Genomic DNA, 16828 nt, shown 5'->3' with positions numbered 1-16828 from the left:
TCTTGAGTGTGTTGATAATAACAAAGCAGGCACTTTATTAAATTGCTTTGTATAAAGGTGTTACTAAATATGGACTTCCATCCGGAGTCCGTTCAGATATGGGTAGAGAGAACACTTTAATTGCAGATTACATGATAAAAAACAGAGGCTCAGGTAGAGGTAGCATGATAACTTGTAAAAGTGTTCATAACCAGCGCATAGAGCGTCTCTGGCGAGATGTTTATGCTGGAGTTTTGTCATACTATTATGATTTATTTTATTATATGGAAGACATCGGAGTATTAGATCCTTTAGACAAACTTAATATATATGCACTGCACCATGTTTATTTGCACAAAGTAAATGAAAAACTTGGAATTTGGAAAACTGCTTGGGCGAACCATCGTATCAGAACTGTCCATAAAACACCTATGCAGATGTTTACCACAAGTGTGATGAACAATACTGTTGATAAATTACAGCCTCTCCCTGACAGTGATGAATTAGTAACTGACGATAACCCCGATGAAACTGAAAATGACCAGGGTACGCAAGGGGTAAAATTGTTGTCTTCTTCAGTTTCTGTACCTAACGATAAACTTCAAACATTACGCCAGAACTGTCCATTGAACTGGAGGTCACAAGATCATGGTATTGATGTATATCTGAAGGCGTATGCAATCATAAAGTCGTAATTATGAAATTGTAGACTATGATATTTGCTGTACAAAATTTAATAACTCATTGATGATCTATGTTAAAGTCTTAAGAACACAAAATAAATTGGTGGATTGCCAGAACTGTGTTTTAATCTTGTTGGAAAGGACTATGTCAAAATTACAATAATTATAAGCAAACTACTCTGTATTTAGAAACATAAAATTAAGCAAAAGACCAATTACAATCAATACTTGTAAACCTTATTACCTTTAGGTTGAATAATGATATAAAATTAAAACTGTTTCAACACCAGAAGAACAAGTAAGTTTTTTGCCTATTTCAGGCCATAAAATGTGCTCGTAAAAGCGTAGTCATAGGTTTTGAACAATTCTGCATCCTCTGGTAATCCAGTATTGTAAGATGGCCTAGGAAGTCCTAAACAACTAATACATGTGTTTGCTGTTGGTAAAAATGTTGTCTCCACTTCATAGAAGGTAATAGAAGGATGGATTTTAAAACCCAAAACAGGCTCCTCGGTCGCTCCAGTGACAAACTGTAGGACACTTTCCAGGCGTACAGCACTTCGTCGTCCACCTTAAATGATATAATAAGACAATTAGAATTTTGAAAAAAAACACACCAAGAAACAAACCTATTTCAAATATAATATACACGTATTGTATATCTTACAGAAATCTAAAACTGGACAATTTAAGATACATTGTTTGGTATAAATTTGCTCTGTGAGGTCTATATAGTACGCTATCGAAAAGATTACAATGTCACTTCCACCGCTGGATAGTTATACATTCGTTAGAAAGCCGGTTAGTGTCAGGGTAGAGTTTTATTTTTAAGTCGTTATAACGACTTAGCTAACTTGTTTAAACGACTTAGCTAAGTTGTTATAACGACTTAGCATATTTATCTTGTTATAACAACTTAGCTAACTTGTTTAAACGACTTAGCTAAGTTGTTATAACGACTTAGCATATTTATCTTGTTATAACAACTTAGCTAACTTGTTTTAACGACTTAGCTTACTTGTTCAAACAACTTAGCTAAGTTGTTATAACGACTTACCATATTTATCTTGTTAAAACAACTTAACTAACTTGTTTTAACGACTTATCTTACTTGTTTAAACACCTTAGCTAACTCGTTTAAACAACTTAGCTAACTTGTTAAAACGACTTAGCTAACTTGTTTAAACAACTTAGCTAACTTGTTATAACGACTTAGCTAATCTAACTCGTTATAACAACTTAGCTTACTGGTTATAACGACTTAGCTAAGTCGTTTTAACAACTTAGCTATCTCGTTTAAACAACTTGGCTAACTTGTTAGAACGACTTAGCTAACTCGTTTAAACAACTTAGCTAACTTGTTTAAACAACTTAACTTACTCGTTTAAACAACTTAGCTAACTTGTTATAAGCTATAAGTCGTTAAAACAAGTTAGCTAAGTTTTTATAACAAGATAAATATGCTCAGTCGTTATAACAACTTAGCTAAGTCGTTTAAACAAGTTAGCTAAGTCGTTGTAATGACTTAAAAATTAAAACTCTACCCTGACACTAACCGGCTTCCGTACATTCGCCTCAGTGACCAAAAATCACAGGGAGATAAAAATAAGGATCGCAGCTATATTATACTTAACTACCTGTACCATGAATTACAATTCAAAATTATCTAGCTTAACACAAAATGTCTAACCATGTATTGTAATAAAGCAGGGGGGAAAATGGAAAAAAAAACTGTTCAAGAGTTGCAAAATACATTATATAAGTATTCGGTTCAGTCTGGGACTATTAAACTCACTTCCAACTTCTCTTAGATATCTCACAAAGGCCCAATATACCAGCTTTTCAAAAGAATAGGCATTACTGCCTTCTTCACTAAACTGGGCTTTCAACACATGTAGAATCCCTCTCATGGTTAATGCAGGCGTGTTGTTTTGAAATAAAAACACTAGACTTGGTAATGCCGTGCGAATCTATCAATAAACAAAAGTAAAAGGTTTTCAATAGATATTAGAAGTTAGTATGGACAACTCCTTGATAGAGTTATTGCCCTTGAAAAGTGAAAAAAATATGTCCTTTTTTAAAACTCTGATACATGTAGATAGAAAGAAACTTCCAATTGCTGATATTATCCTTATGATAAGGCCTACTAAAGTCTACTTTGAGTCAAAATTGTCGGGCAACTCCTCGTAAGAGTAATTGCCCTTGAAAGGCAAGCAAATAATGTTTTATCAGTTTTTTCTAAACGCTTTCAGATATTGGCTTGATTTTTCGAATGTTAGTTAACAATGACGAGATACAGATTCAGTTTAAGTTATGTTCTGCATTGCTAATTTTTGCCGAAATTACGGGCTTTGAACTTTGATAACTTGTTGAAAATCACAGTTATACGGATTTTTTTTTCTAAACGCTTTCAGATGTAGAGCTGATTTTTAATATCATGTTTGTGTCTATCTGTGTTATTGAAATTGCAGATTTTTCAACTGTTTGAGACGGGGCCTTTCGTGTCGTTTCGACACATCTAGTTTAAACAATAAAAGACAGATAGAAACTTTCACTTGATTAAATGATGGAAAATAACGAAGATCCCGATTTATTACCGGTAATGTAAAATCAATCACCCGCGAATAACAGTTGGTGTCAAAACAAACTGATACATGTTTCATATCTTCAAAGTGCATCTGAATGTCTGAACAAATGAGTTAGTTTTCAATCAATCAATTACATGATATTAAATTTTAAAATACATCATACATGTATTTATTTCATAATCACGAAACACTTGCACTAATTTTCTAAAATATGTCAGTACATCTTTAAGTGCAAATTCCCACTTACAGTATAAAATCCTAAAGCATCCATTCCTTGTCGTAGATTTGTAATACATATTGAGTTACTGTCAGTATTGTTGAACAATTCATCCACAACAGCAGATTCAAGAAAAGTTGGCAGTTTTCCATTCTGATGTGAACTTAATGCTTGAATGAGAAAAGAAAGAAAAAACATTTAATTTTACAACAAAGTAGACTGGCTTTCATATATTTTCCAAACGAAAAATGCAAGTGGTTGATCTAGGTAATACATATGTCTGATTGTCTAAAATATATCTATTAAATTTTGCTTGATATTCGGGAATTATTTTTTTTCAAATTATCTCATTGCAATCAGAAACAATGGTTGTCTATGGCAGCAATATGTATTTCAAATAATTTCTGAAAGACATGGTACTGTTAAGAATTTCTCTTCTTGTGGTTGAAGCATAAACGAAGTTCATGTGTGGATCAAACAAAACCGTTAATTGTTTATGGCAGTCACGTTTGTTTTCTTATTGGTACAAAACTTGAAATTGATACAAACGGATTAACGGATTACGCTTACCAAATATTTTTCCAACAAATAGGTATTGATCTGCCAATAAATCTCTGAGCCCATTGTCGAAATACTTCTCCTTTATTGCTTGCATAAGTAGTCTGAAGAATTCTTTTCTGGGGCCTCCATAATCTAAAGCAACCTATTTTTTGAAAACATAAAAATATTTAAATGAAAGATCCATAATGAATATTTTCAAATTTGGCCTGAACAGGAGGTGCACATTTTCAATGTCTTCAGGACTACTCGGCACTGTTAAAAATGTCGGGAACTCCATGCTTAATGTCTTCGACTTGCAGGTACTCATGAATAATCATTTTGAGAACATTGGCTACATTTAAGTGAGAAATTCAAATTAGAAGAGGTGTGCAAAAATTCATAGATGCGAAATTATGAAGTTTCCGATTTTCCAAATTAGGTACATTAAACGTGACTGGTGAAGGAATGTTATCAGAAAAAATTGGTTTACCTTCTTTAAGTTGAGTTTGCCTCACACAAATTTTATCAAACTTATACACAATGCTTATATTATTTCTGCAAAACACAGGTCACAGATATATTGTATAGTTTATAAGATATCTTATAAATAAAATTATATGACATATCCTATAACCAAATATTAGTAAGATATCTCATAAATCACTTAGAATATATTATAAATTTTAAGTTTCTATATAAGATATCTTATAAACAAGGGGCATCGGTGACCGAGTGGTCTATTCTAAAGTAGTTACTATGTAAATCACTAGCCAGTCAACACTGATGTTGCGAGTTCGAACCCCGCTCGTGCAGGTACATTCGACTCCAACTTTCATTAAAATTGAGAATGGAAATGGGGAATGTGTCAAAGAGACAACAACCTGACCATAGAGAAGACAACAACAGCAATTGACTAGGAATGTCAGTTTTCCTATCGTAGGACGGACGATTATTTCCGGGCACTCCGGCTTCCTCGACCTCCACCATTAGAAACTGGACTCCACGAAATCGCCCAAATGCGGTGCTTAAAAGCGGCGTTAAAACACCACACATCATATCAAATCATATCTTATTATAAAACTACATAAGATAACACCCAGTTTTTGGTGGGGTTCGTGTTGCTTAGTCTTTAGTTTTCTATGTTGTGTCTGGTGTACTATTAATTATCTGTTTTTTTTTCTTTCTTTTTTAGCCATGGGGTTGTCATCTTATTTTCGATCTATGAGCTTGACTGTCCCTCTAGTATTTTTCCTACTGAGAAATATAAAGTGAAGCTTACTTCATTATTAAACTGCACTTCTAGTGTCACTCTCAAATCTGAGAGTGACCCAATTTCATCCATAGCAGTGTTAAGAAGGCTAAATCTGTCTATCAGTATGAAATTGGTGTCCCCTTCAGCACACTGGGTAACATCTTCTATTTCCAGGGCTCTCCCTGTGACCATTTCCTGTTGATATTTTCTAAGAATTTCTACAGGATCAACTACATCATTGGTTTTGCAAAACTTTATTATTTTTTCCACTATTTGTTCAAATTGTTGCTCTATTGAAACTGCATTGAAACTTGATGAATCTGAAAATAGAATAATCTAAAATACATGACAATCAAATATTGAGCATAAGCGGGAATCTAAATCATTTTCAAGACATTAAATGGGTTGGACGACGGAGTCCGCGAGGAACAACCCACAAGCTTGAATCCTATGTCATGAAATACCAAATAAAACTATGAAAATTAAAAAAAAAAATGCACAAGAAACAATAAGTGTTTCCACTGGCGAATGATTAGGCTGCTTGTTCATTTTTCTGATAAATATTTTCTCCCTAATGAAGCCTTTAGACGCCTGTGTAGTGCCTTAGTTGAAACGTCTTGCCTACGAAAAAACTTTTTCAGACTTATAAAATTTGTATTTAATATAAAAAGAATATTCATCAGATTATCAGTCTGGATTTTCATTGATGAAATATTCTTTTCTGCAATGCATTAATACTTTAAACCTGTTGATTTTTTTATTATTGAAAAAATTCTATGCGAATGAAGTATGTAAAAAAAAATCCGCGGAGGAAAGGGATAAGATGTTTGACTGGTTAGTTTTTATGACGTAAGCTAATGATCTTCATAAAACTTTGCAAGAATTTTTCTTCCAGTTACAATTTCTTACTTTGAGATATTTTAATAAATCCAATGAATCACAGTCACCAGACATTCTATCAATCGAATAACGATCCATAAGATATAAAAGTCGAAGTCTTCCACTATTATATTATACGGACACTATTTTCTAGCCTTTCTTCGTAATTTTACTGATCGATGCAATTTCTAGTGCTTGTAACTGGATTCTAATCTTAAGGTGGCTAGGGCGTCTTAATTAGAATTGCCAGATTTTTTTTTATAACTTGTCAAAATGAAGTTTTTATCATGCTTTTTTTATATACCGACCTTTTTGTCACGCTACAGGTTGTCAGATTTTGTATAGATTATGCATGAAAAATAAAGTTTTGTGTTATAAAAAGAAAACGTACTACAAGAACTTTAAGATAACATGTAAGAAGATTGCTCTTATAGGTGGCACGGTTGTATTTGCATTCCAGAATTTAGGTTGCTCTTTTGTGTACCCTACTTAGATAAATGTATGTAAACAGTGTGATTGGACAAAAAATACAGAATCAACTGAACATACTCTCCCAAACTGAGGGATGAATCACGCGTAGAAAAATATGAAATAATTTTACATACAGATGAAAATGAATTTTTGAGAAATTTTTTAAATTTTGTATTCACTGCACCGTAAAAGACCTAAAAGTACTAGTTGCCTCAGGTTTTTAAAAATAGCAAAAAAAGTAAACGGTCATGATACATATTCAATTCATTTCTGAATAGTAAAATGAAAGTACTTCAGTTAACTGTGAATGTAGAATTTTTTGGAGTGTTAGAAAGTGGTGAAAATTTTAAAAAGGCTATCATTACCCTTTATGGGCCAGGAAATACTACCGTGCCACCTATAACATACTGTTAGGTAAGAAAAAGAAAAATGGGTCACCGAACTTGTTTTCTTGCTACTTTTCAAAATAGGTAAATTCAAAAGGTATTTAGTACGTCAGACGCGCGTTTCGTCTACATAAGACTCATCAGTGACGCTCATATCAAAATATTTATTAAGCCAAACAAGTAAAAAGTTGAAGAGCATTGAGGATCCAAAATTCCAAAAAGTAAAAATTACTTTATCTGAGTTATCTCTCCTTATTTGGCAAAGTTGAAAAAAAATTCTAATCAAACACACAAAGAAGGCGTTTTTGAGAAATTACAGCTGTTATTATGATGAAACACACAAATTTCTATATTTATAGTAAATATCTTTTATATAAACAAGAAATATTGATTTAACAAACAATACGCAGTTATCGACCATTCTTTTATACGCCTTGATAGAAAGTTACGGAACTATAGATAGTTGCAATTCAAAATTATATACATTTTTACATTGAACATAAGAAAGACACATACATTTTGTTTATTTGGGTTAAAAGTTTTGTAAATAAACTAGTCCTCGTATGACAACAGTATGTTATCATGGGATGTCGATGGACGAAGAAGAAGAAGAAGAGAACTTATTTGAATTAAATACAGGTCGATATTTAACTTGCTTTGGGTTCATCGAAGTTATGGATATAGTAAAATCACAGATTTCTATTTCAACAATATTGTTCTCGAACAAAGGAAGGAGTTGTCATCACAATTGTTGGCTATAATGTATAATGATGTGAACATGGTTCTGAAAGTACATTATGCAAAATTTCCTGTTCCGACATGCATGTTATATATGCCACTGGACAAACACTAATTATCCCCAAGGGATGTGAATATTTTGCTGGAAAACTATTGAGTATCAAAGTTTCAAATTAATTTCGGGATTTATTTTCCTTCTTGGTATTCAATATTCAATAACAGAAAAAAAGAATAAACTGCTTGTCCGCTAAATAGGGATATTCTTGTTATAGTTATATTAAAAAATAGGGATATATGACATTAAATTGGTTCTGTCTTTTTTTTTAAACATCGTTAAAAAGATGTGTGTCTAAGGTGAACGACACAAGAACCCTGTAATACTAGTACGAGAGCATATAAACATTCCTTCTCAATAATATGGTTGTATTGGAAATCTTTTCATACAGATTGACAACTCATGGTCCGATATGCATGTAATATTTGCCACATGACGCCCATAGTTCTTTCTACCATCATCATCTTATTCTTTGATATTGCTGTAAACATCGATGGTTCACACCCAAACAAAATGGGAGTAATGTACCTTCTGATAGCTTCTCCGTGTTATACACTTGTGAAACTTAATATATAGACGAAATTTCGGTATTGAAATGAATCTACATCTCACAAACAGGATTTTTAAATAACGATTTTGAGCAATCGTTGTAGGTTCATGAATATTCATATGGTGCTTTTCTTTAGCGCCAATTGGAAAAAACGTATCTTTAAATAAAGTTTACATTATTAAACATATTCCTCAGAAATCAGTTATAATAAAACCATACGAGTTATGATAAACCTTGATAAAACACAGTTCTGTTATCATAAAACATAAAAGAATGCACTTTGTAAACTGGAGTAAAATTATGAGAGTTCTAAGCACTGTACATGTACTATAGTAAAGTTGTAAGTCTGTTCTGTCACAAAACTTGTAAGCGATAGTCCATGCAGTTATATTCATGTCTGGAAATATCCTTGGCTGTTTATCCAAAAGATATAGTCTGGTTTTTTTCTGTTTCTCATCGTTTTTTGAGAAATGCATTTAAGAGTGAATCGTTAACTGGGTAAAGACCAGTGGCAAATATCTCTCTGTTCGTTCTGTCGATTTGGGAAGATATTTTCTAATTCATTTGAAAATATCTATATGTGTTTGCAATGTTCAATGCTTGGACTTTGAAAAGGCGCTAATAAAGCTAACTAAATATTATTTTGATAAAAGAGGTAATACAACAAATTTAATTTTTCAAACAAATAATTCTGTAAACATCGCGTGTGAGGGTTTACACGGAGTTAAAAGAAAAGACAACAGGGCAAATCTGATGAACAAAAATCCCGAAAATTCGTAGTAACAGGAAATTAAACAGTAATTGAAACCCCCTCCTCAAACAAATGTACCTCATGACCTGTATTATGCTGAGGTACAATTTTTTTGGTGAAAAAAATATAGAATGCTGGAAGTGTTTCGATGTGCTATTGGAAAATCCTTTGAAAAAAATGGGTAGGGTTTACCAGGCCACGGCTTAGGTAGCACTTCACAGAAAATATAGTTACAATTGAGCCACATAATGTTGAATAACCTTCCAACCCTGGCCTTCTAATACGTTAGGCAAACTGTTATTGTCATACATGCAAAACTACAGACCTATCTACGGAGTGCTACCATACTCACATGCTCCCGATACTAGTATGTTGCAGAAGTAATGAAATTAATAGAACCAGAGCCGGATTTAGTGGGGAATGGCGTTGATGAGAGTTTTTAATAGTCTTGATTTGATTGATTGATATACATGGAAGTTTTTAACGACACTGACTCAATGACTGGCTATACAACACATAGAAGCTTTTGACGACATTGACTGCCTAAACAGTCCTTTGAGTTTCTCAGTCGGCTATAAAGGGGGAATGACACGGTGTCCGCCCCCTTTTACACCCATAAGGGTCAAGCAATATAAACAAACATTGTAATATAAGGTAATCTTATACACTCCCACTCCTGAAACACAAACAAAATTAAAAGTCATCTGATTGCAATCTTATAACTGTTAATACTGATGAAGTTGCTTTATCATTGATTTATAAGATACAAGTTGTGACCTTCGAAATTGTTTTATATTATTTTATTTGTATATTTTCCTATAGACTTTTAAGGTACCTCCGTTGTCCTTAAAAAATCCCTTCCATAATATCTAAAACTTCATCGTTGATTTGAAAAAAAAATGATTTTAGATTTTCGATTATCAATTGAAATGAACCTACTAGAGCCTCAACTTTCAAGCGCACAATCATTACACATCACTTTAACCCTGAGTTGACATTCCACAATCGGTCAGTAACATCACCTATAGTTACAGGGTATTTCCCGCCGTTGGACAATCCCGTGCAGTCGACACAATTGATTTTTAACATTCTCTATTATGAGCGAGGTCAAGTTTTAGATCAAGTTAATTACATATATTTTTAACGTTAATTATTTAATTATTAAAAAAAAACGTATCATCATTTCTTTTCTTTTTTTTTTTTTTTTGCTAGTATAGTAAATAAATCTCAATCCCGGGATGTAGATACACTTAACATTAGACCTGGAAGTGCCTTCTTATAAATGGAGAAACTGTCTTTCACATTAAAATTTAAAAGAATATTATCGCTCAGGCATATTTTAAATTTTGTAATAAGATGATTGATTGTTGGTTGTTTAACTTCCAGTGGCAAATATTCCATAAATGTCAGGACGAACTTAGTTTTAAGATCGAACTCTCAAAAGATAATTGAAAAACAGTAATGATGACAGAAGAACTTTGATACGTGTGAAATAACCATTCAATCTTTTAAATATAACTTATTTAAATTTCAAAAAGTAACAGATTAGTTTACAAGACGTGCATTGACGTACTTTCATATCTTTAAAATGGAACTTCTTTGTCTAAAAGACAACCCACGAGTTGTCGAAATCCAGTTGCATGCATACTATATACATACATATGCATATTATGCATCGACGATCGTTGTATTACGTAACATACTGCTATACCAATTGACCCCTAATATCAACTAAGGTTAGAACTTCCTCCAGGCCGTTCATTTTATTTTTGTTCCAATAAACGGTTCTTGAATCAATTATAATTTCTGAAGTATTTACGATGAAAGCATTATTCTCAAATCGTCTTACACAATGATAAAATTGTATTTATACCACAATTGAAAAGTAATTTAATAAAACAAATGACAGATGAACTGATTAATTATAAAGATGAATGTATGTCCATATGCTCATATATATATACACATTCGGACTAAAATTCGCAACTTGTTATTATCTCATCGTAGCATATTGTTAATTTTGCTAATATATGCCTTCAACCCCAAGAGGTATAAATGTGCATTTCATTCTGAAAGATTAATAGATCAGCAGGTGATCAAGACCGTTTTAAAAATTCCTATTTGCCAATGAAGTTTAAATGATCTGCGTCCTCAGAAATACACATGTATTTTTCCATCATAAAAGTAAACCTTTAACCCCGAGAAATATATAATCTGTTTCTCTCTAAATTTACAGAAACATTATGTGATAAATTTTTGAAAATTCCTTATATCTCAATCGATTAATGATACTAGTAGTTCTGTAAACTTCTACATATATCACAATCTGTACCTCAATACAACCGTCCCTCACACTTCACGGATTATACAACGATCAATTGATGATTGAACGTCGCTCACGCATAACGGATTATACAACCGACCTTTTAATAACCGTCGCTCAGGCATCACTGGTTCTATCAATGACTCAATACACACCCGTTTTATCGGACAAACGGATAATTCCCTGAGACACGGAAAATCTCCGGAGAACCGCAAAATATTCTGTAAAACGGAAAATTTACGATGAACCTCTATTTATTATCCGTTCCGCGCAGATTGGCCAAAAAACACCGATTTTTTTACAAAAATCACGGTGATTTTCCAAATAGGTCTGCCAGTGCTCCCCCCCCCCTTTTCGTTGGAAAAATTTTGTTGATTATATAGGGAATCACTGGAGCGGGCCCTACCTTATGAAAAGTTCTGGATCCGCCATTGCCACCCCCTGGGTCTGTCTATGCATCTGTTTATGGTTCTGCGTAATAGTACCAATACTTGGTTTTTTTCACCTTCCTTACTTGGCCCTAGACAGTTGCTTATCTGGTTAAGGTTCTATCACTAGCTTTTTTTAGACTAGAGATTTCATGCGTACAAATTAAACCGGACCTCAAACGCATGTACTACAGACGAAAAGAGACAAATAATTTTATATAATAACCTTGAGTTTACTTCGACTACTGATATGCAAACCAAAAAAAGACACAAAAATATCATAAAATAGCGATTGAAAGATTGATTGCACTTTGAATGTATAGTTCAGACTGAGACACGTGTTACACGAGGAGCTGGTTTGTTTACAAATAATAATGTCACCTGATCACTCACTGACGTCACATTTTGCATCGATCTTGCAGTACACTAGACAGTTCGCTCAAAGAGTACCCGTTATCATGCAAATGTGATTGGTTATCAAATAATACAGAAATAATGCATGTACAGTTTTAGAAGAAATTAGTTCATCAAATAGATTAGATTTTCACTTTTGACACGAATAGGTCGGGTTGACATTTCTGTCATCGGGGATAATATTGAGATAAATGGGATTAAACTGACCGTCAAAGATGTCTAGAGAAGCAAATCTGGAGAACTTTAACATAAATAAGCCATACTTACCAAAATTACTCTATATTAATAAACCCTATGTCAGTGAAATTTCACAATGATCATTGATGATGACGATAAACAATTTTGATACTGACGATGATGCTGGTCACGGTTAAATTGGCGCAAAAAATATTCTTACTCCTATTGCTTTACGTAATAAAGTTTGAATAGAATTGAATTTGACTGAAGTTCAGCATACAAAAAAACGTGGATATGCAGAAGCATGACAATATATTACTGATAAAGTGTGTATATATTTCTGTAAACGAAGTTGCCTGTATACTTCACTTGAGCGAAAGGATATCTCTATTTGTGAATCGGTTTATTAACCCTTTGAACCCAGGGGTCGAAGTTCAAGATGTTAACATATTAATGGAAATTTTTTGGGTTGCTTTTACATCATTGAGGCTATCTATTTTCATTGCGGGGTTTCACATATTTCAAATGGAATTATAGAAAAAATAAAATGTTGTTAGCATAATCAAAACAGAAAATGATGAACACTTGATTATTTTTAGCAATACATAAATTGGATTGAGGGTCTGTGTATTCACATTATTTGTAAAACTCTCCATAATTATTCCTGTGAAGCGTGTGCTTTACTTCGAGGCTTGCTATGCTTTACATCGACGCCACAGTGCTTCAACCAATCCGGGAATGTTTATTTGGGGCATTCGACCTATTCTAACTCAGATTTTTGCACATTTTAATCAAAATTATAGAAAAATGGAATATTGTTAGTACATATAAAATAGAAAATGATGAATACTTTTAGTTAAAGCTGAATTGGATGGGGGTTTTGTGTATTCACATTATTTGTACAACTCTCCTTACTGATGCCATATTTTGGAATTTCCGTGACCTAAATGGTTCGCGAAAATTAATATTTTTATATATATAGTATAGTAATTAAACTTCAAAAAGTAAATCGGTTCGATTGAAGTATTATACGGCGGCTTCACTGTTGTGCCTTTAAAATACACCTATACTGCACGTACAAACTATGCTAGAGGAAAAACGATGATTTTTCAGTGTTATTTTCAACCCTTTTCAGATGCATAAAGCATTACACAATGTATATTTAGGACTATTTGGAAATGCCCTTAAATTGTATGAAGATCAAGAATAATTGTATTTACCAATTTCATTCACAAATTATTTCTAGAACGGGTTTGTTGTGACGCCTCCGGGTGTGGGAGCTTCTCGCTGCATTGAAGACCCATTGTGGCCTTCAGCTGTTGTCTCCTCTATGGTCAGGTTGTAATGGGTCTTTCCCGCATAAGCAATTTCACACAGCAAAATAAAATGAACATGTTTACTTTTATATCAAGTTTCTTTAATAAGGGAGTTTATTAGTAAATTGAGTTGTTTTCGCATCACTTCAGTAATTACATGTAACGATCTAACATAGGTCCAAGTAATGTGCAGTGGCCGATCCAGGGGAGGGTTTTCAGTTGGAACCGCCCCTTTTTTGGGGTGATCAATGCATTTGAATGGGTACATGGTTGGACCCCCCCCCCCTTTTCTCAAAATGGCCTGATGTGTTTCAGTTTAGATTAGAGTAACTGAGACAGATCCAACCATTTTTTAAAAGGGGGACCTCACCCAGGATAAGCAGAGGCGGATTTAGTAATTTTTCAAAAAGGGGGACCTATTAAATGTAAATTGAGTTTTTTCGCATCACTCACTAAATAACATAGGTCTGAGTAGTGTGCAGTGGCGGATCCAGCAGGAGGGTTCCCGGTTGGAATCGCCCCTTTTGTGGGGTGATCAATGCATTTGAATGGGGACATGGTTGGACCCCCCTTTCAAAATGGCTATAGATCTGCCACTGATGTATTTCGGTTTTGACTTGACTAGCTGAGACAGATCCAGCCATTTTTAAAAGGGGATACTAACCCAGGATAAAAGGTCAGTTCCAACTGATATCCCTATCCAAATGAATTGATCGTCAACAAAAAAGGGAGGTGCAACCTCCGGAATCCCCCCTCCCCTAGATCCGCCACTGACCAGAGACTTAATGTGTACAAACCTGACGTAAAATTATGTACTATTGAATAATAAATAATATCACATTACCTCCAAAAATCAATAACTGTTACAGTACGTTTCACATACATATTTCAATAATCCAAAAACGATGTTTATGTAAGAAGTTCCCGCGCAAATGTCATGTGTTACCGAAACGGGAAACAAACAAAAGAATTGTAGGTGCATGTTGTCATTCGCATTCCGATTAATTTACACAGTTCAATAAAATATATATGTTAACATTATCTATATTGGTTTTGAATTTAGTTACTAGATCAGAAAAATGATTTGTTTCTCGCAGACAACACAAAATAATATACATATTAACTCGACACTTAATCTAAACATCCCTACAACAAAATGGGACGACCAAACAGATTTCCTAATTTTGATAAAGGTGAAATATGTAGAATAAGAATTGTGCACTGTGGAACAAGATCATAAATAAAGCCCTATATAAAGTGTAAAAAAACAAAAAAATGTATGAAATCATTGTTTATTACATCTGCTTGCATAATAATATTGAAGTTGAAACTAACAACTATCACGTGTATCCTGTCAACCCCTGAAAAACATAATATTGTCTTCTTGACTACTTCCGCAAACCGTGGTCTGGTAAAATGACATATTGTTATAGTGTATGTTAATTACATACAACTCTCAAAATTTGCACATTAAATATCTAGACCAAAGTTATCTGCTTCTTCAAAATCCAAGATGGAGGAGGACACCTGAGCCACCTTAGCCACAGGGGCTTGTTTAGTGGGTCAGACGAGGTTTTACTGTCAATGGCGATCGCTATCCTGTATGAAAAAAAAACCAATATAGGATAGCGATTGCCATTGACAACAAAACCTCGTCTGACCCACTAAACAAGCCTCTGTGCCTTAACCACATACCCGTACAAAAAAATCACTGAAACAAGTGCCTGTGACCTTAACACTGTTTTGAGGAGAACGGTAATTATTTTATTCATAACTTCCATTGAAGTGATTACCTGTCTCAGTTGAAATATGCGGCTCCTCGTTTCTTGTCCCAACATCAAGAGAAACTCCTAACGGAGGAATAGCGTCTTCTGGCTCATCTATTTCAATCTGCGACTCCTCGTTTCTAGTCCCAACATCAAGAGAAACACCTACCGAAAGATTGGTGTCTTCTGGCTCAGCTCTATCAATCAGCGGTTCAGGTGAAGGAGGGTCAATGTCAGGCAACTCAAAATTTCTGTACATCCCGCATGACTTGATATGATCTCGTAACTCACGAAGGTTTACGTTTCGTTTGCAGAATTTACATGTCTCCGTTTGAATGGTTTCTACCTCTTCGTGCAATGGTGAAGTTTCTAGGTCTTTCTGGACTGGTCTCAAGTATATTTTAGCCTGCGACCCCATATTATTTCTTAGTTCAACTGGACACCAATTGCAGTCTATGACTTGTAGATCTCTACAGTTTTGACCGCATCTAAGAAATTCAAAACCTCCTGATCCTTTAAGTTTTGGGTATATATCTTCTATTGCATTAAACAACTGTTCAGCAGTGAAGTTAAGATTGGCAGTAATCCGTCTTAAACCTAAACCGCATCGGAAAAGAACTGTTTTTTCTGTTCCTTTTGGTATTTTTGACTGTTTTCTGTTTGCGAGACAGACAAACGTTCCTGTCCATGTTTTCTGTTTTGTTTGCTTGTTTCTACTTCTGTTTCTACTTGAGGAAGTGCCATCTCTTCTAAAAAGCATTGATCTTTCATTTACTATGGTCGATAAATTCCTTTCTTGGTGTTCTATAACAAGTAATTATATTATTGTTACATTTACAGCTTCATTTTGTTCTGAGAATATGTAACTATGACCAAAAATCAGAGGCGGATTTAGGGGAGGGATTTTGGTTGCATATATAGGGAATCACTGAAGCGCGACTGCAGCGGGCCCCTCTTAGGCCAGTCATTGGGCCCCCACTTATAAAAATTTCTGGATCCGCCACTGAAAATTTACTCGGGTACAAGAAAACTTTCTCCCATACAGCTTTTTTAGGTATCAATTTGCTATTTAATATTTCTCCCTATTTTAAACAGATACTTAAAGGTGAACACTGACAGTTTTTTTCACGCCTATACTTTGTATATAAAAGTGTTAAGAATCTAAACACTTTTTGAACGTCCCTTTAAAACACTTCTGGAACGCATAACAGTGTTCTAAATATTAACATTGGTGTCCCAATTTTTAAAATCATGTAAGCATGTTTCGAACGCTATGTGTGCTATTCTTGAATGAATAGTGTGAACTCCTTTAACG

The 16828-nt window shown here is 33.9% G+C and overlaps 1 protein-coding gene across 1 annotated transcript; it reads right to left on the bottom strand.

The window, feature by feature from the left end:
- Positions 1 to 770: 770 nt before the first annotated feature.
- On the bottom strand, positions 771 to 16313 carry LOC139513195 (uncharacterized). Its single transcript, XM_071301478.1, has 6 exons — positions 15541 to 16313; positions 5287 to 5579; positions 4038 to 4170; positions 3498 to 3637; positions 2458 to 2632; positions 771 to 1233 (listed from the first exon to the last, which is right to left on the bottom strand). The coding sequence occupies exons 1-6, from the start codon at positions 16271 to 16273 to the stop codon at positions 974 to 976; spliced, it is 1734 nt and encodes a 577-aa protein (XP_071157579.1). The 5' UTR covers positions 16274 to 16313; the 3' UTR covers positions 771 to 973.
- Between the last annotated feature and the right edge of the window lie 515 nt (positions 16314 to 16828).

The sequence above is a fragment of the Mytilus edulis genome, chromosome 1 (genome assembly GCF_963676685.1).
Source record: "Mytilus edulis chromosome 1, xbMytEdul2.2, whole genome shotgun sequence".
Classification (NCBI taxonomy): domain Eukaryota; kingdom Metazoa; phylum Mollusca; class Bivalvia; order Mytilida; family Mytilidae; genus Mytilus; species Mytilus edulis.
This window is presented reverse-complemented; position numbering and strand designations above follow the sequence as displayed.